The sequence below is a fragment of the Mesocricetus auratus genome, unplaced genomic scaffold, assembly GCF_017639785.1.
Source record: "Mesocricetus auratus isolate SY011 unplaced genomic scaffold, BCM_Maur_2.0 Super-Scaffold_100009, whole genome shotgun sequence".
NCBI classification, from domain to species: domain Eukaryota; kingdom Metazoa; phylum Chordata; class Mammalia; order Rodentia; family Cricetidae; genus Mesocricetus; species Mesocricetus auratus.
In genome coordinates this window covers 23,584,630-23,612,180 of record NW_024429193.1, presented here as the reverse complement: position 1 = coordinate 23,612,180, position 27,551 = coordinate 23,584,630, and the positions used below count along the sequence as shown (strand labels likewise).

The 27,551-nt window shown below is 40.5% G+C and overlaps 1 protein-coding gene across 1 annotated transcript in view; it reads left to right on the top strand.

Annotated features, from left to right (window-relative positions):
• Positions 1-26,183, top strand: part of Slc9b1 (solute carrier family 9 member B1) — a 42,394-nt gene extending 16,211 nt beyond the window's left edge. The window contains exons 4-12 of the mRNA XM_040751759.1: positions 879-1,049; positions 2,138-2,280; positions 3,191-3,318; positions 7,042-7,217; positions 15,917-16,023; positions 17,234-17,383; positions 18,831-18,939; positions 19,964-20,100; positions 25,778-26,183. Coding sequence (XP_040607693.1) covers positions 879-1,049; positions 2,138-2,280; positions 3,191-3,318; positions 7,042-7,217; positions 15,917-16,023; positions 17,234-17,383; positions 18,831-18,939; positions 19,964-20,100; positions 25,778-25,996 — 1,340 coding nt within the window. The 3' untranslated portion in view covers positions 25,997-26,183. The remainder of the gene's footprint in view (positions 1-878; positions 1,050-2,137; positions 2,281-3,190; positions 3,319-7,041; positions 7,218-15,916; positions 16,024-17,233; positions 17,384-18,830; positions 18,940-19,963; positions 20,101-25,777) is intronic.
• The last annotated feature ends 1,368 nt before the right edge of the window (positions 26,184-27,551 follow it).

Here is a 27,551-nt window from a genome sequence, read left to right as displayed (position 1 = left end):
GTTCGTTTTCCCTCAGGCTTTGCCCCTTCTGATACTTATAAAAATATTACCCAAGTATTATTTTCAGTACTCAAGTTTAAAATTTTTCTCTGCCATTGTGATCATGAATTAAGTTGAGAATTTGTATCACAGCCAGTCAGGCTTTTCTTCCTCCTGGGAAAACTGTTTTAAGACTCATGAAAATCTCATCATATTTTCATGACATTTCTTCACAATGTGACATTATGTTGTGGGTCATAATGGCTCTATTAGGGGCAGAGGCGAGAAGACACTTGGAAGCCAGCCTGGGTGACAGAGCCAGACCCTACCTTAAAACAAGAAAGAAAGAAAAAAATACTAAGATATTAGAAGAAACCGTTTTGCTTTACAGAATTCAGGGCTATCGGTGGTAGAGTACTCGCCTAGCATATGTGAGACCCTAGGTTGAATTCCCAGCACTACAAAGAAAAACAATTCAAATAGAGTCTGAAATTTTTTATTTTAGTGTCTGTGTATGTGTGTGTGTGTATGTGTGTGTGTGTGTGTACATGCATGTGTAATGAGAAAGAAGTGTGCCATCGCACATACGTTGAGCTCAGGGCAGGTTCTAGTTGTCTCCTTCGATATTTACATGGGTTCCAGGAAATGACCTTAGATCATTGGGTTTTATGGCAAACACTTTTACCTGGCCCCCTTAAAATGATTTTAAAAATAATTTAAGACTTATCCTATAAACGGATAGGGTCTCTGAAATATACGTTAATAACTAACTTCAGCTATAACAGTATGCAATATGAATCTACACTGTGTGTAACTATATAAGTCTGCATATTATTATATTTGATACATTCATGTTCATCACATTTGTCTATATGGAATTAAATATTTTTATATTTCAGGAGTTGCACTCATTGTATTTTGGACTCTACTCTGGTCCCTTATGGGCGAAGAAGTTCTCCCTGGTGGAAACTTGTTTGGACTCATAATTATTTTCTACAGTGCCTTTCTTGGGGGGAAAATTTTAGAGATCATTAGAATACCTGTAGTGCCCCCCCTTCCTCCTCTTCTTGGTAAGTACAGGATCAGCTATATTCTTTGTTGAGTATTTGTAAGTTTTGAACATTTTCTACTTGGACTGGATATTTTATAATGTGTATCTGGCATCTAATTATAAGTATTTACTGTATGTGTTTATATAGGTTTATTCTCTAGACACAGATTTCTTTACAGTCTGTTTTTGAAAACCCTCTATATAATTTGTGTTGCTTTATTATTTAGTAAGTTTTAAAATTCGTTTAAATGCATTCTAGAAGAAAGGAAACTTAGAAAAGGCTAAAGTCTTGTACATGTAACTAATACTTTGCACATATGACCATTACGACAAATAGGGCACTAGTATTCTATGATAACTGAGTACACTGTGTGGGCATCCATCTGTATGTGTATGCCCATCTGCCACTCCTGTATTATGTATTGTTTCTCCTTTTGTTCCATGACTCTCCAGGTGGAGTTTTTTTTTTTTCCTGAGGTCTTATGTCTTCTAAGTAACCAACACATCTAAATAGTCAAAGTACCATCTGTAGAGATTGTCTCAGTATCTTTTTTTTTCCCTTTTCTTTTTTTTTTTTTTTTTTTTGGTTTTTCGAGACAGGGTTTCTCTGTATTGTCTTGGAGGCTGTCTCTCAGTATGTTTTTAACATGTACATGATGCCCTTGCATCCAAAGCTCTCTTAATACTCACTGAATCTTTACCCCCTCCTTCTGTCTTGAGCTGTTCCCTACTTCCCCATGGCATATCTTCTTAGAGGTCTCTGAGGCCTGCTTTATCACCGTCTAATTCACCAAGACCAACACGTAAAAGCTGCAAGATTCTTACATCAATTCCTCTGTGGAACTGTCTCATAGCCCCTGACTCTGCCAAAGAGGAGACTCCGCCCACCACCTGGCTTCTACCTACTGTCTGCACGCTCATCCCTGCTCTGTGTGTCCCAGAATCACTGAATTGTGTACTGGAGCACTCCTGTGTTTGTGTTTCACGTTCCTGTATGCATTCCACTTCCTCGCCTATGTGACCTACCCCTGTGTGTCTCTCCTGGGAACGTTAACTTAGTCGGATATGCTTTGATTTCTATTTTCTTTCTCTTCCCTCCCCTCTTAGGGATGTTACTGGCTGGTTTCACCATCAGGAATATTCCGTTTATTTATGAATTTGTCCAGATTCCTACCACATGGTCTTCAGCTTTAAGAAACACCGCCCTTACTATTATCCTAATACGAGCTGGGCTTGGACTGGACCCACAAGTAAGTTTCCTATTCAGTTTTGAGTAAAATTCTTTTACATATTATAAAATAGCAGAGATTAAAAGAGATAGGATTTTTGTTAGAGTTGTTCTAAGTAGAGTCTGCATGTAAACCTGAGATAACAAAGACTTGACCAAAATACTGGTTTTATAATTTCTATTTCCAGTCATCATTATTTATATGAAATCACTATAGGATCTCTATTAGACATCATATCCAATGCCATGCATAGAAATAGATGTATCTTGGGCAGTATCACTATTAATTGGGAGGCTTTTCTATGGGCACTATTTACTTCCAGCTAAGAAAGTAAAGCTTCCTTGTCTCTCTGTCTTAAAAGAGAGATTAAAATTTCAATAATTTGTTTTATGACTAGCTAGAAATATGTTCCTGATTAACTTTACATTACTGTAAAAGCTTATTTAAAATATTTATTAAAATAGTTAACCTGGGGATCAGAAATTCGTTTGAATTATTGAAAGGTGACGTCATGGGTATGATAGCTACAGAATCAAGTGTGGGAAGCATATATAGATTTAATGAAATTATACCAAGAGGGTAAATAACTATTACTTGTGACATCATGAACCATTAAGAAAATAGAAAAGTATTTCCTTTTGAAATAAATAGATTAAATTTTACTGTGATACGTTACTATTTTTATTATTATTATTATTAAATTAAATAATTCACCACTAATTAACTGGTGGGGGAAATCCAGTGAGATATTATCACTGTAGTGTGTAGTGGGAAAATTAAAGAAGATAGCCCTTTGAGGTTCCTATAAGAGCACTTTATCAAGTGTGAAGTCGCTGTCCTTCAGGGAAATGCTGTGTCACGGTGTGTGCTTGGATGGTTTTCTTGTTAGCCGTTGTAAGTGCCTCTGAATGCTGCCCCTTTTCTGTTTCAGGCTCTGAAGCACCTGAAGGGCGTTTGTCTGAGGCTGTCATTCGGTCCCTGCATCATAGAGGCCTGTTCCGCTGCCTTTTTCTCCCATTTCCTTATGAAGTTTCCTTGGCAATGGGGGTTCCTATTAGGGTAATATTTTTCTCCATTCCCTCAGAACATGAACTTACACAGTTAAGTGTGTTTGGTTAAAGCTCTGGATACTCCAAATAGTGCATAGCCAAGTTCTCCATTAAAATCCCTTTATCATGGGTGGGCAGGGATCCCTGAAAATCTGTTGACAGAAGACAGAGTCATGTTCTGCTTCTACCAAATGCAGCTGGGCATGCTGGCACACTCCTGTAATCCCACGCTAGGGATACTGAGGTGACATCATACTTAGTTCAAGGCCAGGCAGAGGTGTGTAGCAAGAGCCGAACTCTGAGAAGCACTCTGCTGGTCAGTTTCACAAACAGTGATGTTCCTCAGTGTTCAGGGCCAAGTAGTCCAGTCTCTCAACTTAACCCCTCTCCCATCTCTTCTGTCTTGTGTCCATGTTTTTAATATGTCAAATGACCACTTTTTCATACAGTATTTTATATATTTATATGGATAAATATATATGAGAAATTTTATTAATGGACACATAAATAAAAATACTTACTTTTAAAGCAATAAAAACAAACACAAAAAAGTTACCCATTGCATCCTCACTGCCAAAAAGGGTGGATTTCAAACTTTTATTGTGAAAAACCCCAATACATACATACATGCACACATTTATCTCCTGGAAATCAAACCCATTGTCTCAAGTATATGAGGCAAGTATCTGATCACCAAGCTACACCCCAGTCTTGTTTTTATTATTTATATTAAAACACATCCATAGGAAATGCCTTCTGATTGTACCTTTAGTCCTAAGGATCACAGGGCACTGCATCCTCTGCACTAATACTGTTTCCTGCGTGCAGCATCTTCTAGAGACTGTAAGTGCTAGTCTGTCCTACCTTAGCGTCTATTCCTCTAATAGCCACTGGTACTGAACATCGTTTCACACACTGGAACTATTCATACAGCTTATTTGGTAAAAATGCCAGTTCAAATCTTTTGCCAGTTTTAAAATTTGAGCTCCTTGAGTTCTTGCTGAATTTTAAATTATGTATAACCTTTAATATGTGAATGGATCTTCTGCCTGCATGTATATGGACACTGCATGTGTGCCATACCCACAGAGGCTGGAGGAGGGTGTCAGGTCCCCTGCAACTGGAATTACGGGTGATTGTGAGCTGCCATATTGGTTCTGGGAATCAAACCCGGATCCTCTGGAAGAGCAGCCAGTGCTCTTAACCACCAAGCCATCTCTCCAGCTCTCTGTTTTTATATTCTAGACTAAATTCATTCATCTAGTATATACATTATGAGCTTTTCCTTCTAATATGTGACTTGCCTTTTAATTCTTTTATTAACCAGTTAAATGATTACTGGCTGAAACATCAGAAATTCATTTCTTAATGTTAGGAAGGCTGGAAGGCCAAGATAAAGACATTGGTAGCTTTGATTTCTCTTGACACCTGTCTGCCTGGCTTGCAGATTATCACCTCCTTCCTGTAACTTTGCATGACCTACCCGCTCTTCATCGGCATCCTTGAGATATTTGTATTCTTATGAGACATTGGTCATCTTTGACTTGGTTCCATTTAACTTTAAATAGTTTTTCAAAGGCTTTGTCTCTGAATCCAGCTTCACTGATGGTTAGTTTCACTTGCGAATTTGTGAGGATGGGAACAGAGTTCAGTCCATAACAGTTTCTAACTTGGCAAACCTTTCTTCCTATTTGCCCTAATAGTTATCCTTTCCTTCTAGCATTTAAGTAAAGGAATAATGTAGGACTAGTACTAGATCTCATTTTTTAATCTGATTCTTCTGTAGTTTCTAATGATTTCAAATTCTACCTATAAGCTATTAATTTCCAAATACATAATTCAAGTCTAATTTAAGCACAGGAGGCACATACCAGCTTCTCCAAATGAGACTGTCATGTGAAAAGAAGATCCTATCTCCTGAGTCGGATGTGCATGCCCAGTTCTCAAACACCAGAAATGCCCGGCTGAAATTGTTAGTTACCGCAGTAATGCATGGATTTTTGTCATATTTGCTGTCTGCGGAGATTCTTCTGTGAGCTTTTGCATAACTCATCTTTATAATTCTCGTGATGGGTTCACTTTCACATAATCCCAGTTTTACAGTGCACAACTGTTAAGTTAAACGAATCTCTTCAAGTTATACAACGAAACGTGCTGTGATTCACGTGTATGTCAAGTGAAGTAAAGACTTACACGTAAAATGAACATTTTTTAAAGGAGAAAATATTCAGATTTATTTTTTTAAAGTTTACAAAAGAAGCCATTTGTTTTAAATAGGCAGGTAAAGTGATCTGTAGTGACATACAGCGTGACACTTAGAAATATATGTGTATCGTGGAATGGTTAAATCTAATTGTATTACCTCACAGTTATCGTTTTGGTGGGGGAAAGATTACCACCCACTTTGTTAGGACTACTCAACAGCATCATACATCATCCATTGTCTCTGTGCACCTCAGCAAATCTCTTGAGCCTATTCCTCCTGGCTGGCTGTATTCTGTGTCTTGACCTGTGTCTTTCCAATCTCCCCATTAATTTTTAATGGTGTCTCAGAAGAGATTTAAAATTGATTTCATAGATTTTTGCCAACTCCAACAAACACCTCTTGATTTTTTTTAATCTCGTAGAAGTTTCATAGTACAAGATTTTAAGCTTAGGTAGGTGCATTTGCCACCAGGGTCAATTTTCATGTGTGCCACAAGATAGGAGCCACAATGCTTTTGTTTTGTGTTTCTCTAATGCTGTATAGTTGTTTCTGTACCAATTACTGCATATGGCATCCACATTATGTCACTGTGACAGCTTTTCGGCAAAGTAGCCTGTGCATGTGTTCAGGGTTTTATTTCTAAATGTGTCTTCTATTGCTTTGATCTGGATGTCTGGTCTTACTACATTTTCTTGATTGCTATACCACCCAACTGAGTCTTACTTAATTTTTCAATCAATGTTTTCTAGTTTTTAGATATTTAATGTAGATATTATACGTGCTTTTAAAGTTGATTCCTAAGTATCTCTATGTTTTAATACTCCTGTAAAGTTTTTTATTTTAACTTCCAGCTACTTGTCGCTATTTTATAGAAAAATGGTATATATATTGCATTTAAAGTGGATTTTGTTTGTTTTAAAGATGTGTGTGTATGTGTGTGTGTGTATGTTTATCCACAGAAATTATACAAACGGTCAACAAATATCTGAAATTCTTGTCATCTGCAAGTAGTAGAAAACAGAAGGAAAAAGGGTATTATTGCACACACATTGGACTAACCAAGATATGTGTGTAGTGTTGGCAAGGATGCGGAGAATCTGGGTCTGCCGTGCCCCGCTGGTGGGGCTGTGAAGCAGTGCCGCAGCTATGGAAGAGTTCAGCGTACCTACTGTGTGCGGTCAGTGTGCATTGAAAAGTGTAGCGTGACTAGAATACCCTTGGTTTCCTATCCGCTGAGGATTCTCCTCTTGTCCGCTCCTTGCATTATGAATTTTCTTTTTGTGTTGATATGATACACAGCTAGAGGGGAAACCCGCCTTTGTGCCAGTCCAGTTTCTTTCTTTCTTCTTTTTTTTTCAGTCCGGCTTCTTAAGACACATCCCTATGAACTTTTATTCAGCACTAAACGACATGCAGAGTGCATGAGCACCATTGGGTGGCTCTCACTCAAAAGCAGAATGATGCCATGTGAGAGCAAAACTCTCGTTGCTTAGAAGGACGCCTGGGTTTTCAAAGTCTGCCTTTCAGTTTTGTTCTAGGCGCTGTCTCTCCTGCTGTTGTCGTTCCCTCCATGCTGTTGTTGCAAGAAAATGGATACGGTACGGAGAAAGGCATTCCAACCTTGCTGGTGGCCGCTAGCAGTATGGACGATGTTGTGGCCATCACTGGATTCAACACGTTCTTGAGCATAGTCTTTTCCTCGGGTAAATAAGAAATGTTTCACTTACGTCCTTTTGCTGTAGTTCTTTAAGCGGGGTTTATTAGCCAGGACTTTAATATCTCTTTATTCTTCATAGAAAGCTCATCTTGACCAGGTAAGATGCTTCAATGGATTTAAAATTAAATTATAAAATTTAAAAATAAAATGAATGTTCCCCAGATAGTACTTAACAAAGTGACCTCATTTTAATACTGAACTTTTCATTACTTTAATTACCCGAATCCTTGCCATTTGTCTGATTTTGGTGCTTTGGAAATTTTGTCAGTTTATAGTGTTACTAATACATTGACTCAAGTGGTTTTGAAATGTACTTTTCTTACCATCCTAATAACAGGCTTCTTGGTATTAAGACAATTCAAACATACAAAGCTAAGACAACAATGTGTCCTTTTGGTAGTGTTAAGACAAAATCTTATTGCACCAGCTCAGATTTGCAAGGCGACATTTGGTCTTGACCAGCACTACAGATACTGTGAAAGTGGGAGCTGGCCTTACAGAGCCCAGAGTGCAGTCAAGTGGGAACAGCCACCTATCACTAGAGCCCATGCTACCCTTGGTGCTGGTAGTGCCCATGCTTCACCACTGCTGAGAAGAGCCAGAATCACCAGGGAGACATGGAAACTAAAGTGTTAGACCACACAGCCAAGGTGAGTGTGGCCAGTTATGCCAATACACTAGAATTCACAGTTGATCGGAGGCTCCGGAGAGGCAGTATGATGAAAGCATTCCTGAGGAGACAGATGGCACATAGCATTCAGCCTTGTCAGTACAAGGAGCTGAAGCAATATTCAAAGGAGGCTGGCGTCGTCCCCACTGCCTCTGAATGAATGAAATGGCAGATGAGTTTCTGTCTGAGCTGAATTCTCCATTTTCCAGAGTTGGGTTAGCAGACACTAACAACCTTTTTTGGAAAAGACAGCGAAGGAAGCCCCTGATGGTTGCCCGCAAACGCAGCCGATGGACACAATGAAGACAGTCTATCACAGCCTGAAGCCCCTCAGCCCCAGCTTCTGCTTCCTATAGTGTCCCAGTGTCTGAGGTCACCACCTCCTGCTCACTCATCCCAGAATATCAGACGCTCCTTCCTCACATCCCCAGAAGGTAGTCTAGAACTTGAAAAAGTGTAGTAATGTCTGTGGCCACGGTGGCTCTTGCGGTCATGATATTGGAACATCACGTAACTCTGGACAAGACCTGGAAGAAGAGTGACTACTCAGCCTTCCTGGAGCTTGGGGAGCTGGGAAAACATGTGGGGTCAGGTGGGGAAGGCACTGGGCCTCCAGCCACATCGCTGCTGCCCTGTGAATGAAATAACCTGCAGCGAATGGCTGGGAAAGTCCATCGTGGCCAACATGAAAATGCCAGAAGGCACCGTTCTAATGCTGGACATGCTCACTGTAAAGGTCAGTGAGCACAATAACTGCCCTCCTGAAGACACCTTTATGTCGTTGTTGGAAAACGGACGAAGATGACACAGTCACAGGAGAGTTGGGTAGAAAACACATAGCAAGAAAATCAGGTCTCAAAAGTGCTACTTGGAGTTCTTCGCTTTAAAACAAAGTTTTCAAATGGTAACATTTCCACAGTCAGTGATGCTCTGATTATCGGCAATATTTAAAATTCAGTTGTCAGCCGGGCGGTGATGGTGCACGCCTTTAATCCCAGCACTCGGGAGGCAGAGGCAGGCGGATCTCTGTGAGTTCGAGGCCAGGCTGGACCGACAGCCTCCAAAACAATACAGAGAAACCCTGTCTCGTAGAACCAAAAGTAAAAATAAAATAAAATTGAGTTGTCTATCTCCTAGAAATATTGAGGTCGTTTTAAAGGTGGTGTGGATCAGAGCTGGATGTGATAGTGTGCTTATGTTAGCATTTTAGGAGATTAATAATGGATCACATGAACCCAGGAGTTCAAGGCTAGCCAGACTCTGTCTCTTTCTTAAAAATCAGAAAATATATTTATATATTTAAATACAAAAGATAAAAATAAAATCTGTAATGATCATCCCTACTAGGTAAGAATAGTTTCTCAATCTTATTATATAAATCTCTTTCCCCCTTCTCTTTCTCTCTGTCTCGCATTATTCTGTGTTTTTCTGTGTCTAAGCATGTACATGTGTACATGTGTGTATGTATGCTTGGGTGGCTATGTGCACATATGCACATGTGGAGGCCAGAGGTTGACAGTGGATGTTTTCTTCCATTGTTCTCCAGCTTATTTGTTGAGACTGATTTCTCCGTGTCTAGAACACAGTAGTTTTGCTAGGCTGACTGGCCTTTGGCAGGATCTCTTGGTGTGTCTGGAACTCAACAGTTTGACTAGGCTGCGTACCAACGAGCTCTAGAGATCCTCCTGTGTCCACCTTCTCATTGCTGTGATGACAGATGCCCAGAACTTTACGTGGATCCAAATTAATTTCTCAGGCTTGTTGTCTAGTATTTTACTAATATTGCCATCTTCCTAGTCCCTCCCATCATGCTTATGAAAATCACTGAACACTGACCATATTGTCAGCACGAGTACCATGAGCCAAAGGCATATGAATAACAGTATTTACCAGACCAGAAGGACAGCAAGCTAATTCTCAGTAAGAAAGTGTTATATCCTTGAGAGGGAATGTTCCTTTTCATATAGCAGTTAAGAGAAGTTATCTGGCCTTGCCTTCTGGGCCATTTGTGTGGAGCAGTATTTTAATAGAGTTCAGGAGGGCAACTCCCTACATTGAAGTAGTCAATTGCATAAGGTCAATTGCCTTTAATACCAGCCATTAGGAATGAGGTGCATTAATAGTTAGTCTCTAGTTGTTTATGGCATCACAATTGTTTATGTATGCCGTGCCGTGTGTATGTGTGTGGGGGGGTACCCTTAGAGCCCAGAAGATGACACTGGATCTGGAACTGAAGTCACAGGCAATTGTGAGCTGCCCATTGCGATGCTAAGGACAACTGTCATCCTCTGGAAGATCAGTGTGTCCTAGCCATTGTCACCTTTCTACCATGAGTCCTGGGAATCGAACTCAGGCGGTCAGGTTGCATGGCAAGTGCTTTTACCTGCTGAGCCTTCTCAACAGCCCTAGTTTTTAAAAACTGATTTTTTTATGTATATGCATGTTTTGTCTACATGTATGTTTGTGTTGGATCATCTGAACCAGAGTTACAGATGGTTGTGAGCCTCCATGTAGTTGTTGGCAACTGAACCCAAATCCTCTGCAAGAGCAACAAGTACTCTTAATTGCTGAGCCATCCTTCCATCTCTGTTGATAACCCCAATTTTTGCCTTTCATCTCTGCACATAATCTAAATTATTTTGCTGTTAACTTTTATCATCACAAACATACTTTTCACATAGAAAAGAATTTGTTTTGAGACAGGATTGCTGTTGTTACTCTGGCTGACATGGAATTCATGATTCTTTATGCTTAGCTTACCAAACCAGTGCTAGTTACATACAACATCAAGGCAATTTCTGTGTCCATTTTGAATAGTTGTGTAAGTATTAGTAGACTTCTTCAGAATTACTGACCTGTACACAATTGTAATTGACTACAATATTTACTATTGAAATAATGCATGGTTGAATATCTTGTGTAGAAACATTTGTGCCTGTATTTAATGTTTTCTTTCCTTTTGTTTTATTTTTGTTTTGAGACAGGCTCACTGTGTGTGCAGGCTAGCTTTGTGCTTGCTATAATTCTCCTGTCTCAGGCTCCCCAGTGCTAGGATAAAAGTGTGAGCCACCACTCCTGAATTCTTAATGGATAAAGGAAAGTTTCTTCTACAAACAGTGATGGGAAAACTAGATGTCCTTATGCAAAAGAAAAAAATTAAAGCGAAGCTTTATGACCCTGAACTTGGCAATAGTTTCTTTGATGTAACACTAACAGTCACAGGCTACAAAAGCAAATATTGGTGAAATTTGGATATCAAACTTTAAAACATGTGTGCCACACCAACCAGAGTGGAAGCAGAGCACTTGGAATTGGAGACTGTCATCACAGGAAGGTTGATAACGGAAAGATTATATGGAAGAACTATAACCCAAGAACAAAGAAATGCCTCAGGCTAAAATGAAGGCAGCCTTTTGCTGAAGTCTGAAAGCTTATGTGTCTCCAGAATTCAAATTCTGGAACCTAGCGCCAATGAGATGTCTGAGCTTTGGCCTATAGGGAATGCTGAGGACTATGGCAGTCCTCATGGATGCTATTAGGGCTCTTACTAAAATTGTGTCTGGAGCTCTTCCACCACATGAGACCACAGAGAAAGTGGCCTATGAGGAAAATCCCCTTACCAGACACCAGAGCTGTTGGTGCCTTGATATTGACTTCTTGCTCTCCAGAGTTGAGAGAAGTAAGTTTAGGGTGTTTGCAGATGACTAATGATAAAAGAGCAGGAATTAAACTTGAAAGAAGATACACAAATGACTAACAGGCATCTGAAAATTGTTCAGCATATGTAATCGTTAGAAAAATACAAATCAAGAACAGAGTATCCGCAGCTCTCCTTTGAAGCACCCACACTTAGTGCTCCGCAAGTCTTCTTTGAGAAGACCACAACCATGCTCTTAGGTGTGGCTTACTTTCTTCTGTGTACCCCTTTCTCTTAACCCCTGTGCTTAAGTCTGTACTAAAATACTTAAGCTCCAACTGTGTTTCGTAGAAAGAACAAAAGTCAAATTGCACATGTATTAAGATCACTAGCATATGGTTCTTCACTGTCCCTCAGTATTCTATATAAATTTTAGGGTTCTCTTTTTCCATTCTTAACAAACCAAACTATCCTTTAGAATTTTTGGTAGGATTCACATGGAATAAAGAGGTTTCTTTGCTAGTATTGACATTGTAATTATATTGAATCTTTTAATCATGCACAAATGTATTTTCTACTTGTGTGTCTGTAACTTCTCTCAACAATGTTTCCAATCATCAGTACAAGCCTTTTGTCTCTTTAATTGCATTTATTCTTTGTTTCTTTTTATGCTATTCAAAATGAGTTTCATAATTTTCTTTTCTGATTTTCATTGTTAATATATGAAACAACTGATATCTTAGTGTTGATTTTGCAGCACACAACTTTGCTGGTTTTGATTATTAGTTCTGACAGATAGTGTGTTTGGAGGTTATGTGTGTGTGTGTGTGTGTGTGTGTGTGTGTGTGTGTGTGTGTGTGTGTGGTGGGGGGAAGGCATGCAGGCGAAAAGCATGAAGGAGTGTACATGTGGAATCAGAGAACTACTTTGAGTGTCAATCTTGACCTTCAACCTTGTTTGGAGATAGTGTCTGTCATTGTTCCCCGCTTTGTACACCGAGCTGGTGAGCATCAAGCTCTCAAAATTCTTCCTGTTTTCTGTCTCCCCTTACTGGTTGCTGCGGTCAAACTGTATCTGCCTTTATAGTGTGGCTGCTGGGATCCAGACTCAGATCATCGGGCTTGCTGGGTATTGACTGTACCCACTGAACCGTCTCTTGAGTCTCAGATCTTTAAGGTTTTCTGTATATAAGGTCAATCTGCTCATAAAGAGGGATTTTTTCTTTTCCATTTGGCTGCCTTTTACTTCTCTTTTTGCCTTATTTCTTTGGCTAGAACTTCCAGTGCCTTGAGACTGGCAATGGGGGAACATCACCTTATTCCTGATCTTTAAAAGAAAACTTTTCATTTGCCAGTCAGTATAAAGTTACCTGTGAGCTTTCTTATAGCACTATCAGGAGATAAATTGCTTCTCTTCTGGCATTTATAGGCATCAGATTTATACATGGTGTATTTACATACATGCAAGCAAAATGCTCATACAATAAATAAAATCTTTTAAAAATCCATTTGCACCCCCTTGTATTCCAGGATTAAATCCAACTTGATCATGATGTATAATCTAACTGCTATGCTGTTGAATTCAATTTACTTATATTGTATTTAGGATTCTTGAATAGTTATCAGGAATATTGATCTGTGGTTTTCTTTTGTAATTTAACTTCTTTATTGATTCTTTGGGAGTTTCACATTATGCACCCCAATTCTGCTCAACCCTGCAGTGGCACCTCCCCACAAAAGAAAACAAAGTAAGCAAGCAAACAAACAAACAAAATAAGAACAGAACAAAACACAAAGAAAAAAAGACTCTGCTTCTCCTCCTTTCCCATCTCTCCAACACCTGTTCATTCGTCCTGGCGGCACTGGGGGCCTCTGTGTGTCATATAGTCTACCCTTTTGTCCTATTGACTCTACTAGCAAATTTTCTTTTTTTTTTATCACTTTTTATTTTAATTTTAAATAGCTTGTTTTACATGTCAATCCCAGTTCCCTTTCCCTCCCCTCCTCCCGCACTCCCCATCCCCCCTAGCCTCCCACCCTATTGCCAATTCCTTCCACATAGGGGATATCTAGAGTCTGTCATTTCCCTCAGGGTAGGGTCCAGGCACTCCTCTAAGAGTCCAGGCTGAGAGAGCATCCCTCTTTGTGCTATGGGCACACGATGACTGTTTGTATTCCAGGGATAGACACTGATCCACTGCTCAGGACCGCATTGGTTGCCCAGGCCTTCTCACTGACACATTCGGGGGGGTCCAGATCAATCCCATGCTGGCCTCCCCGCTGTCGGTCTGGGGTCCAAGAGCTCTCCCCTGTTCAGATCAGCTGTCTCTGCTGGTTTTGCCAGCCCATTCTTTGCCAATTTGCTCATCACTCCTCTCTCTCTGTCACTGGGTTCCTTGGGTTCAGTTCGGTGCTTAATTGTGTGTGTTTGCCTTTTCTTCCATCAGTCACTGGATGAAGGCTCCCGGATGGTTATAGACATCAAGTTCATTATCAGGAATGGGCATTCGAGGTGGTCTCTCCACTATTGCTTAGCTTGCCAATTGGTGTCATCCCTTTAGATCACTAGAGGTCACTCTGGTGCCTGATCTGTCTTCTAACCTATGATTCCCTCTTTCCCCTATTCTACCCCCACCCACTCAACTTCCTGTTCCCAAATGACCTACTCTCTCTTCCTCTTCTCCCCCCTCTCTTCTTCCCAGCTCCCACTCCCCCCCACCCCTCGCCGTGTTCCCCATCCATTCAGCGGATCTTGTCTCAATCCTCTTCTCTTGGGTACTATGCATATATGCATATCTTTTAGGTTTTTTCCTGTTTCCCAGACTGTCTATCAGTGGAAGTGCAGACTGACACTATCCTGATCCATGTCTAAAATCCATATATGAGTGAGTACATACCATGTTTGTCTTTTTGCGACTGGGTTACCTCACTCAGGATGGTTTCTTCCAGTGCTATCCATTTACCTGCGAATTTCAAGAAACCATTTTTTTTTCTGCTGTGTAAATGTACCACATTTTCTGTATTTATTCTTCAGTTGAGGGGCATCTAGGTTGCTTCCAGGTTCTGGCTATTACAAATAATGCTGCTATGAACATAGTGGAGCAGATGCCCTTGTTGTATGAATTTGCCTCATTTGGATATATGCCTAGGAGTGGAATCTACTAGCAAATTTTCATTGCAGTAAGTCACTGGTCTGGTTCAAGGCCTCTGGTTTCTGGTACACCATCATCACTGGATAGTTTTCTTACCATATGCTTGGCTTTGGCATCAAGGTTGCAATGGTCTTATAATATGAGTTTGGAGGTTCTTCCTCCTCTTCGGCTTGTATTTGCAAAGTTGTGATGTTTTTCCTTTAATGCCTGGCAGTTTCAGAAGCTCTCTGGTTCAGGAGCATCTCCAACCTGCCTTTTGTTGGTGACAGCTCTTGGGTATCAGGTTAGAAGCAGGTGAGACAAAAGCCAATGCTTTAGGCAATCTCCAAAACCATCCCTGTCTTCTCCTTGCCTTTCAATGGAGAAGTGGTAAGTGGGCTACCGCCCCGTCCCTGTGCCAGCTTGAGGTTGAGCTTCCTGCAGCACAATACATGCTAGCTGTTTCTACTTGTTTCCATGCCATCTTCTAAACTGGCATATGGACTTCCATGAAGGCTCTTAGGATATTTATTATTGTTCAGTTGGTGTGTCTGTTGGGGGCCAGGCTCAGTATTCCCATTCCAGCATCTTAACCAGTATCCCTCTATTCTTTGGAGTGGAAATATTTATAACACTTACATATGTTTAGCTAATTCAGTGCTCAGAGTAAAACCAAACAATTACTTTAAATTGAGGATCAAGGGGTGGGGGGTGTTGTTAACTTTTTTTAATTCACAATGACTTGTAGAAAATATTCATATTGAAACGTTGAAAACCTACTTGACTCATCTATACCTGGGATTAAGTGGCATACAAATGTTTTATGTGGTTGTTATTGGTAAGTTTTTCCTTTCAACATTTAACTGGATAGTTTATTTTGCATACAGCATATCAGAATTGTCAGCATGGCCTAACCCAGCCCATACCAATGCTCCTGTCACTTGCTCTCAAGTTTTCTCCCTTACTTGGTCTCATAGGTTGAGTGTAAGGAGAATACATGATTTCTTTGTTTTCTGACCCATTTATACAATGGATATTTTTAGTTGTGTGTTTATATTAAATTATTAGGAATAGACATTTAACTTCAGATAGCTCTGAATACATTTTCACACATCACTATAAAAGGTCCAATTTTGTAATTTGTTCTATGAAATGTACTCATGAACCACATAGGTCTTATTCTCTAATGTATAATGTATGTGAAAATACGTCTCAGTGAAAAGTTTCTTTTATTTTGTGCCCTTACAGGTAGTGTAATTAGCAATATCCTATCATCCTTGCGGAATGTATTTATTGGTGTGCTGGTAGGAATTGCTATGGGATTTTTTATTCAGTATTTTCCAAGTGGAGATCAGGTAAATAAAAAAAAATCTGGTTTGTGGAATTGTAGTGTGTTACTCAGCCTGCCGTTAATATAATGAATTACCAAGGACATTCTTAATCTGCAGAACAGCAGGGTTAGTTAGCCCACAATTTTGAAGGGTGTAGTCTGCTGTCCACCTGCCTCATCACCCTGGCAGTGGACCATTGCAGGAGGGAGTGGCACAGTAAAGCCAACTATGTCATGAGCCCTGGAACAAAGCGAAAGGAAGAAGGGACTTAACAACTCACTTAGAAGCATGCTTCCCTGGTTTCCAGAGGCTCTGCCATGTCCCGCAGCATTACCTGGAATCAAGCTTTTAATACAAGGATGTTAGGGGACAGTTCACATCCAAGCTTACAGCATGGGTGTAACATAAAACTTTCTGAGACAACTTTAGAAAGAACTGTGAAACATAAAATCCCGTACTTAAGACTCTTTCCCCCAAAAGTTGCTTCTGATGCCTACTGTACACTTAAAACTGAGTCTAGTAGTGTTTGATTCCAAGTAGTCTTGGTTAATGTCACTGTGTCCTTATCTGGTAAATTAAAATTCTGAGAACAATGTATGTGACTCCCCTCTCCCTTCCACTCCTCCCCCATTTCCACTAAATCATCTATTGTTGCTTGACAATTTTCTTCGTCTTTTTTTTTTTTTTTTTACAAAACTTGACCCTGAACATCTTTAAAACAGAGATAAATTCTAATTCATCTGTCCAGATTTTCTGGTTTGAATTTTCTGACACTCCCTTTGACAAAGATTTTAGACCTGGTTGTTTTTGGTGGTGGTGGTGGCAGTTGTGAGACAAAGTCTCACTGTACAGCCAAGGCTGGTTTTGAACTCAACAATTGTCATTGTCCTGCCCTGCCCAGTTTGTAGTTGCATCAAAGTTACCAAATCTTTTAAACAAAGGAATCTTCAAAAGATGTATTTTTCACAACTCCTGTTCCCCTTACTTTTTGGGTGGAGCCTGGAAAGCATTTTGCTGTTGGTGTCAATTCTGTATAAAGGGTGAAAGTCTCATGTGTGATACATTGCTACTTGCTTCTGAATCTGCCAAAAAGTTTTGATGCAAAGTCAAATCAGTATTTTGGAGACTATTTAATAAAGCCTTTACAAATATTGTAGCAAAGGGTAAAAAAAAGATAGATAATGCCACATGTTGTATGTTTAATGTAAAACAACTTCTAAATGTGTATTTCTAGGAGAGACTTGCACAGAGGCGAGCCTTCCTTGTTCTGAGTATGTGTATTTCTGCTGTCTTAGGCTGTCAGTACTTTGGCTTACATGGAGCTGGAGGACTGGTCACACTAGTGTTGTCGTTCATGGCAGCAAAAAAATGGGCTAAAGAGAAGGTGAGTATTTCTAGTTTTTGTAAAGATAAAATAGCTGAATTTTGAAATATCTAATGGGCATGCAGGAAATTGTCTCCATCTAGTTGGAAGATGTTCTAATTCTCCCAGGAAATACATGGAGTGAGGAATTAAGTATTAAAGAAAACCACTTTGACCTATAGTAAAATGCAGTTAGAAGCTGTGTTCTTATGTCAGAATTTCCCTCCAAGTTTTACAGGATTTGATTATGTAGTTCTTACTAATTATTTTATTTTTAAATTTTTAGTACTATAATTTATCCATGAAAACATGTTCCTAAAATTTAGCACATCTGTGCCCCAAATGCTATATTGGGTTTTGTTTATTATTGTTATTATCTTACATTTATTTATGGGGAGGGGCATGGAGGTCAGAGGACAACTTATAGAAGTCAGTTTTTCTACTGTGTGGGTTCTGGTAATCGAATTCAGGTTGTCAAGCTTTGTGACAGGCGCCTTTACCCACTGAGACATTTTACCTGCCCAATTTATATTTTTTTAACTGATGGCATAAAAGTAGACAAAAAAGAAAGCATGTTCATAATTATTAAAACATATAGGCTGAGTGTAAAAAATTCCTGTATTCCTTACTCCCCCTAAATATTCTGCTTTGTCTCCAAAATTAATCATTTTAACCAATACTATATTTGAAGATGTGTGTGTGTATATATATATGTATATATATATATTCTGTTTTTAAAATAAAAATGTTAGTACAATGAACAGATTTCTTCATGTAGCTTTTTCATATATACAAGTATCCTGTAGGAATGGATTCATAGAAATGGGATTTCTGGGTTAAAAAAATAGTCTTTATTTTGACAGATACTGTTAAGTTATCACTCGGAAAGATTTTCAGTAGGTATACTCCTGACAACAGAATAGGAATCTTACAGAAAACAACTTTGAAGTAGTCAACATGAATCTGAGGAAACAGGCCTAAGAAACTACCAGAATATTTTCTTCCTACCTGTTTGTGGCCTGTCTCAGTTCACTTCCTGGACTGGGTTCCTGTGCTGTCATTAGGACAGCAGGTTTCCCGCTCCTTTCTGATGGACCAGGAGGTTGCATGAGCTGTGCGTTCTCATCCCACGTACTGTGTTTCTAGCCCTGCTTCTGAATGTAACAAGGTCTCCAATGACTTTTTCTTTTCTGTAACAGAGTGATGAGATAATGCTGCTTATTGTATGGCTTTGTGTGTTTCCTTAACCAAATTCTGTTTGGATAAATGACATTGCTCAATTTTCATAAATTAAGTTTTAACTTTTTCCCTAAAATGAAATATCATCAGTTTATTAAAATTTTTAAATGACTTTAAAATTCTGAGATGCAGTCAAATATATGTGCACAATAACCAAACAATGTAAAATTCTGAAGTGCAGTTGCCTTTACATGTCATAATAACTGAAATCTATTTCTTTTTCCTATAGGTTAGAGTCCAAAAAATTGTTGCAAACATGTGGAATATTTTTCAGCCACTTCTTTTTGGCCTAGTTGGAACAGAAGTATCTGTTGAAGCTCTTGAATCGAGAACTATTGGTAAGAGTACATAAAGCACAGGAGAGATAAAATCCAGCTTTTGAAAATGATGAGTACTTTATTTTCGTGCGTACCATAACTTTGAATACCCTTAAACACCTTCGGAAATTACACTGATTTCATCTGTTCTCTTTTCCTCTACCTTTGTACATTCCTTTATTTTTCAGTCAGAGACAACCCAAGTGATGAAAAGAAGTGGATTACAGGAAATATTAGATATCCTTCTATGCTTCTGTCTGCATCTCTGCAAACATGTCCCCCAAAAGACAGTTCACAATTAGATGCCGTCCATTCCAAGCCGATCCCCTCAGACGAACCTAATGTCATGAGACCGGTCTTTCTTTTCTTCACGCCCCCACCATCACATACGCTCGTCCTTCAGGAGGGACCTCCGTGAGGGCCAGGGACACGGCTCAGCTGCGAAACTGCAGTCATGCAATCCTTAGGACCTAAACTTGATCCCCAGTACCCATGTAAAAACTAGTCTCAGCAGCATTGGGAGGCGGAGACAGGAGGATCTCTGAAGCTTGCCAGTATAGTCAATTAGTAAGCTCCAAGGTCTGTCACAGACCTTGTCTCCAAAAGAAGCCATTGAGGGCTGGACAGACTGCTCTTCCAGAGGACTCAGGTTCAGTTCCAGCACGCACATGGCAGTTAACAACTGTCTGACTCCAAGATCTGACACTCTCACACAGACATACATGCAGGCAAAATACTAATGCAAATGAAATAAAAGTAAATAAATTATTTATAAAAAAAGAAGCCATTGAGTAAGACATCAAACATAAACTCCTGGCTTGCATAAGTGTGCATGCATACCCCAAAACACCCCTACTTGTGTGTACACACACAACAACACCTCATTTTTACTTTGTACTGTTTATAATTACTATGTTTACTCAAAAATAGATATAATGAAGCAACAGCCTCAAACATTTTCAGAAATTTTGGAATTCATCTCTCTAGGCAAAAATGGCTCCCTCCCAAATGCTTTGCTTTTCACATTTGTTTATATGTGTTACAGGCATGTGTATTGCTACCTTGGGTTTGGCATTATCTGCTCGAATTTTAGCCACTTTTGTATTGATGTCTTTTGCTGAATTTCGTTTTAAGGAGAAAGTATTTATTGCTTTAGCATGGATCCCCAAAGCTACAGTCCAGGTATGAATATATTAAGTCATTCATAATAATTTTAGTTTTGGCAAGTTTTAAAAGTTCTAAATGAGGGACTGGAGAAATGGCTCAGTGGTTAAAAGCATTGGCTGCTCTTCCAAAGGACCTGGGTTCAATTCCCGGCACCCATATGGCAGCTCACAACAGTCTGTAACTTCAGTTCCAGGGAACCCGACACCTTTACACAGAGTATATACAGGCAAAAAACACCAGTGTGCATCAAATAAGTAAATAAAACTTCTTTAAAAAAAAAAGGAAAGGGTTTCTATCCTCCCCAACACACACACACACACACACACACACACACACACACACACACACACACACACAAAGGTTCTAAATGAAAAATATGTCTCTAATGACAACTTGTGGCCTTATTTACTTTACTTTTACCATGCTTGGCTGACAACTACTTTTTAAAACCTAGAGCTGGGGAGAATGCTCAAGGGAAAAGAGTGTTTGCTTTGCAAGTGTGGAACTTGAGTTCGGATCCCTAGCACCTACATAAAACCTACATGAAATAGGGTTGGCCTCAATGCCCTCAGTCCTCGTGCTGGGTGTGAGGAGAACAGAGCAGAGATGACAGGAATAAGGCAGAGAGTGACCGAGGAGGACAGCTGGCACCTGGCCTCCCCATGAGCACAAGCAGGCACATGCACTCATGCATGCATGTGCACACACATGTACACCACACACGCACACACACGCACACACACACACACACCATTTAAAAGATTTGTTTTTAAAGCAGTTGCTCTGAAATTTAGAAGAGCACTTTTAAATGGCAAATGATTTCTAAATTTTATGAAAATGTTTTTTTTCTATTTCCCGGAAGTATGAAAATAAGCCCAGGCATGGTGACACACACCTTTTTCCAGCACCTGAGAGGCAGAGGCAGGCCGATCTCTGTGAGTTTAGGGCCTGCATAGAGAATTCTAGGGCATCCAGGGCTGCATAGGTAGAGATAGACCCAGTCTCCAAAAAAAGTCTAAAATAAAATAAGAGCATATAATATGGGACTATTTTTATATTGCTGAATGCTATAGAGGCAAATGCATACCTTTAAAGACACATTGGTTTTTGTGTCTTTCCTCACCCTGCCACCCATCTTTTTTTTTTTGTTTGGGTTTTTTTTTTGTTTTTTTGAGACAGGGTTTCTCTGTGGCTTTGGAGGCTGTCCTGGAACTCACTTTGTAGACCAGGCTGGCCTCGAACTCACAGAGATCCGCCTGCCTCTGCCTCCCGAGTGCTGGGATTAAAGGTGTGCGCCACCAACGCCCGGCTACCACCCATCTTTTAATTAGATCTTTGTTTTTATGATATACGACTACATAGGAAAGACAGAAATAGTGTCTTTTGAGGGCATTTTGTTTGTTCCCTTTTGCATTTTTCCCTACTGTTTAGCAATACCTGGCAGGAAGAAGTTGTGTTAAGATTTTTATTGCTATGCTAAAACACCATCATCCAAAGCAATTGAGGGAAGACAGGGTTTATTTCATCTTACACTTCCATCATCAAGGGAAGTCAGCACAGGAAGTCAAGGCAGGAACCTGGCAGCCGGAACTGAAGCAAAAGTCGTGGAGAGCCTCGCTGACTGGCTTGTTTTCCATAACATGTTCAGTTTGTTTTCTTATATCATTCAAGACCATAGCCCAAGGGTAGCAGCTCCCTCAGTGGACTGGCCCCTCCCACATCCATCATTAATCAAGAAGATGCTGTACAGAGTCGCCTACAGGCCATCTGATGGAGGCATTGTCTCTATTGAGTTCATCTTCCCAGAGGACTTTAACTTGTGTCAGACTGACAAAATACAAACAAACAGAAAAACTAGCCGGGGTATCGGTAGACATGCTCTGCATAAATGATTGAGTTAATGAAGACCTGGAGGCTTACCCTCTTAATCTATAATAATTTCCTCCTTTTAAAAGGTATTGCTACTTATTGTTCAACCGTTAACATTTGATGGCAGCATAAAGCCTTGCTTTCCTGGAATTTTTGTTCTCCATTTTGCTGTTACAAAATAGAAGCTTGTACATTTCTATGAAACAGAATTCTCTGTTAGGGTTGTTGTTTTTTAATACTGTGCTGCTTTTCTAGGCAGCTACTCGTTTGTCTCCCAAAGCAGAGTGAAACCCAAGAAGGTATAAAGAAAGAACCCACTGCCCAAGCTGAAAGAAATGTAGACAACGGAGGCCTGGTTTATAAAGTTTCCGAGGAAATTTTGAGAGTCCTTCAAGGATTCTGTCAGAACTGTTCCTATGCTATCTTTCGGTTTTGAAGAATCAGTTTTGACTGATAAGGGACTGGTATTAATTGAAGTGGAATTTTTGGAAGGAGTTCCTTGGCGTCAGCATACCTACGGTGGTAGCTAGGGGGAGGGGTGGTGCAGAACTGCATCTCAAGTCGGCAGCCGACCTAGGAAAAGTGTGAGAGCCTCCTGTGTGATACTGATTCTTGCACCAAGAAAGACGCAGGATTGAAGAGGCCGTTGGAGAGAAAATGGGGTGTGGCGTCATGTGACAGGTTCTGAGTCCCCGAAGAGACCAGGAGAGGCTATTAGTGAAGATACAGCCTCAGTTGCAGAAGAGACCCCAGGATATTTGATGCTGGCACCTCGGGACATCAGCCAAAAGCAGTGGCAGTTGTGGGGTGGAGAGCTCTGGATAGAACCAGCCTGAGCCTACTGGGCAAGCTGTGTATACTGTAGAGGTGAGGCGACCCGAGTCCTTTAGATCCAAAAGATCATGAGTGAGGCTATGACGTTGGAGCTACAGAACATGGATTTATGCTGATGGACTTTGGTTTTGCTTTGATCTGATTGTAACTGTAGCCTGGTTCTTCTTACCTTCTGGAATAAGCCAGTATATAACTTTTTTGGATGTGTTTATTTTCGTTTTATGTGCATGAGTGTTTTGCCTGCATTTATGTATTTGTATCACATGAGTGCCTGGTATCTGCAGAGGCCAGAAGAGCATGTTGCACCTCCTGGAACGGTCCTGAATGAGACACTGGACCTTTGAAGTATTGAATTTTTTGTCTACAGCCATACCACCCTGAACGAGCCCGATGTTGTCTGAAGTATTGAATTTTTTAAATACTGTGGGGCTTTTAAAATCATCCTATATTATTATGATGTTAATTATGAGATGCTGGGGACAAGAAGGGAAATTATGGATTACAGTGTTACGCTTGTCAAAGCTGACCAAGTGTGAACCCATCCCAGCTGTCATCTTGACACAGCCTGAGAATCACCTGGGAGGAGGGGACTGCAGCTCTAGAGACTGGCTTGTGTCCATGTTTGTGAGGCGTTTTCTTGATTGCTAACTGGTGTGGGAAGGCTTAGCTGACCATGGATAAGTAGTACCATCTCTAGGCAGGCTGGCCAGAGTTACGTAAGAAAAGTGGCGGACTGTGAGCCAGTCAGCCAAGTTCTCCCCTGATCTCCGCTTCAGTTCCTGCCTCCAGGCTCCTGCCTGAGTTCCTGCCCTGACTTCCCTTCACGACGGATGACAACTGTACGATGGAATAAACCTTTTCCTTGCCAAACTGCTTTTGGTCATCGTGTCCATCACAGCAGGAGAAAGCAAACAAGGACGCCAAGCGTTCTCTCGTGCCTTTATTTAGAGATATTGGTGAAAATTAGAGTGGAAAAATGGTAGAACAGCAAAAAGAAGTTAGCTCACAGATGTAAACTCAGCTTGCTGATTGACTTTCCCAGGGAAATGATACTAAATTTGAGATATTTAGTGAGGATCATTTTTCTTCTAATAGTAGTTCCCATGTGGCAAGTTTGCCAAAAGGAGTAAACGAGTTAATACATGTAAAGCTTTGATAATGACACTTTCTTCATGACAGATGCCACATAACTGTGTAAATATTACCGTCGTTGCTGTTGTCATCTCTTACCAAATATGTTTCTGGCAGTCCTCTGATGTTCAAAACCTCTTATAGATTTTAGGATTCTTTAGAACCTGCTTTCTGTCTGATCCTTTTCTCCCTGTCACCTAGCACACTGGCCTGTGTACAGGAAAAATGTTATTATATGGTATTATATGGTGCTGGAGAGACAGTTCATTGGTTAAGAGGACTCATGGCTCTCACAAAAGACCTGGGTTCACTTCTCAGTACCTAGACTGCAGCTCCCAACTGTCTGCAACTCCAATCTGGGAGATTAATGCCCTCTGCCAGCTTCTGAGGGTGCCTCTGCTTTCTGCATGCACATGGTATGCATACACACATGCAAGCAAACACTCATATAAAATAAAACTAATTTAAAGGTTATCGTTAAAAAAAATTAGGCCGGGCATGGTGGTACATGCCTTTAATCCCAGCTCTTGGGAAGTAGAAGCAGGTGAATCTCTGTGAGTTCGAGATCAGCCTGATCGACAAATCGAGTTCCAGAACAGACAGGGCATGGCACAGAGAAAATCTGTCTTAAAAATTAAAAACCCTTTAATGATCTATCTTCAGTTGAGGGGGAATTCCACATCAGAAGTAATATTTCTGCCATTATGCCATTACTGTACAATTCCATAGTTGGTATTTATTTGTATTTAATTCCTGAAAAATTTAAGGCAATTTCTGATTTGTATATGTAAATAATAGGTAAAAATAAGGATAATAAGTTAAAATATATATACATATACATACATATGCCACAGTAGCTTATGCCTGTAATTCTAGTACTCAGAAGGTAGACATGGGCTGTACAGTGAGACCTTGTCTCAAAAACAAAAGAAAATAAGTAAATAAATGATAAAAGATAAGTGACTGAGCCAGGCATTGGTGGCACACGCCTTTAGTCCCAGTACTCAGGAGGCAGAGGCAGGCGGATCTCTGTGACTTCAAGATCAGCCTGGTCTACAGAGCAAGTTCTAGGACAGCCTCCAAAGCAATACAGAGAAACTCTGTCTCGAAAAACAAAAACAAAAAACAAAACAAAAAAAAAGGTAACTGACTGGGGTTTGTAGGGGGACAGGGCATGGGCACCCATCTAGCTCAGCAAAGAAGAGCAACTGGAGAAAGTCAAATCACCTGCATCCCTACTGTGTGCCAGCTGTCCTTTGTATGCTCCTGTTTCATTGTCACAACCATCCAGTGAGGTGTTAGGCTGCAGACACATCGTTAGGGTAATGACTTTGACCCCCCTTTAAGGAATCACTCACCTGGTTGAGCAAGAACAGAATTCATAGTCAGTTTGCCAGATTCCAGCTCTGGCCAGTGTCTCGCTCAGCCCACAAGGGAGGGACATGGGAGGAGCACACACCCCTGGAGACATCAGTGTTTTGTGCTGTCTTGTTGCAGACATGAACCTAGGGGCATATGACAAAAACGTGCAGGCCATACTGGTCCACGTGTGAGCCCTAATTTCTGTGTGAGCACCCAGAAGAGATTCTGAGGTGGGAATTCCAGCGGGAGAAGAGTCCACAGTCAGCCCCCAGATGTCTGCCCTTTGGTTTGTCCAGGTTGCTTTCTTCCAGATATATTTGCTAGAAAGAATATGCAACTAATGATTAAATCATACAAATCACTCCACATTTGGTTTCTTCTTTCTAGTACTTTATCATGCAATTTCATCGTGTGTGTTTGTTACAGAGCCACTTATGTGTATTACATTAACTCTGAGTAACATTTTCCTTTTGCCCTGTGTCCTCCCTAACTGCAGGCTGTCTTGGGTCCTCTGGCTCTAGAAACAGCAAGAAGAGTCATGGCACCCCACCTCGAAACATACGCCAAGGATGTGATGACGGTAGCCTTCCTAGCCATCCTGATCACAGCTCCAAATGGAGCTCTCCTCATCGGCATACTGGGACCCAAAATACTTGAGCGTAGTGATGTGACGGTTCCTTTAGAAGTGGAGCTGTCAGATTTTCAACATCAGTAAAAAGTTTGCCATCACCCCCGTTTCGTCTAATGAATCGTCTCACATGACAGAAAAAGTGTTTATAGTACAGAAGTTTGGAGATCGTTCATAGAACCTTGGAGTCAGTAAATGCACAATTTCTATACAGGGTTTTCCTCTGATTTATACATCAGAAGTAAATTTAATAAAAAAATAGTATTAAATGCAATGCTTTCTTAGTTTGGTATTTTGCATATTTCAAGAATAAAGTTGCCGGGCAATGGTTGGGCACACCTTTAATCCCAGCACTCGGGAGGCAGAGGCAGGCGGATCTCTGTGAACTTGAAGCCAGCCTGGTCTACAGATGAAGTTCCAGGACAGGCTCCAAAGCTACAGAGAAACCTTGAAACCTTGTCTCCAAAAAAATAAAATTAAATCAATCAATCAATAAAATAAAGTTAGTCAGGAAATACCATAGGAAAATGCAAAGTAATCCTTAAGGCTGAATTTTATGTTGTAATACAAAATAAGCATAATAAAAACTAAATTAGCCTAAAGAGAGAAAACAAAATCCTTTGAGTTGTGAGCTTGGTGAGATGAAAGGCTAAATTTCAAATAGGAGGAACAGAACTCCCATCAGTTCAGTTAAAAAATTAGTCAGAGGCCAGGCATGGTGGCACACACCTTATTCCCAGCACTGGAGAGACGGAGGCACTCGGATGTCTGTGACAGATCCAGCTCCAGGCCGGTAAGGGCTGCACAGAGAGACCTACGCACAAACAAACTACTTAGGAGAAAGGAAAGCTTGATGCAACACAGCACTCAAGTTTCCTGTGTGTCCTCTGAGTAGATTTAATTTTGGTTTTAGTGCTACCTGGGTACACTGGTGACAGACAGAAGAGCCACTATATTCTCATGCCACTTGTATGATAACCTTATCAGCCTTAGATGAAACACTAGCTGTATTCTTTATTTGCAGAAAGAAGATGAAATCACAAATAGAAATGAACTGAATATTTTCTTTTTTTGTTTTTTGTTTTCAGAACAGGGTTTCTCTGTGTAGCTCTGGCTATCCTGGAACTAGCTCTGGCCTCCAAGTACTGGTAGTAAAGGTGTGCACCACTACCACCCAAGTACGAATTTTTTTTTCAGGGGAGAAGACCGAATATTTTCAACCTGAGCATTAAAAGCAGTCTACAGAAGTGAAGGCTGGTCGGTTACAGTCTTCGTTTGAGCAGCCCGTCATTAGCAGTCCTTTTCAGTGTTAGCAGGAGGGATAAGCCATGCCAATCAAAACTTTGCTGCAAGCACAGTAGTGCAGCCTCAGCCGACTCCGAGATTCTTTAAGAAGAGTCGTGTAACAGCTTCTCAAAAGAGGCAGCTAAGATGGCTCGGTGTCCGAGGATGGAGCCCGGTCCTCAGGCCCACGTAAAGGAGGATGGAGAGGGCCGACAGCACAGAGTTGTTCTCTGCCTCTATGAGTGTGTGTGCCATCACACATCTACTAACAATTGTACAGATTTGAGAAATCGCGGGGCAGACGTTAACTTCAATGCAGTCGCTCTTCTCCTCCCTGGCATAGCAACATACTGAAGTG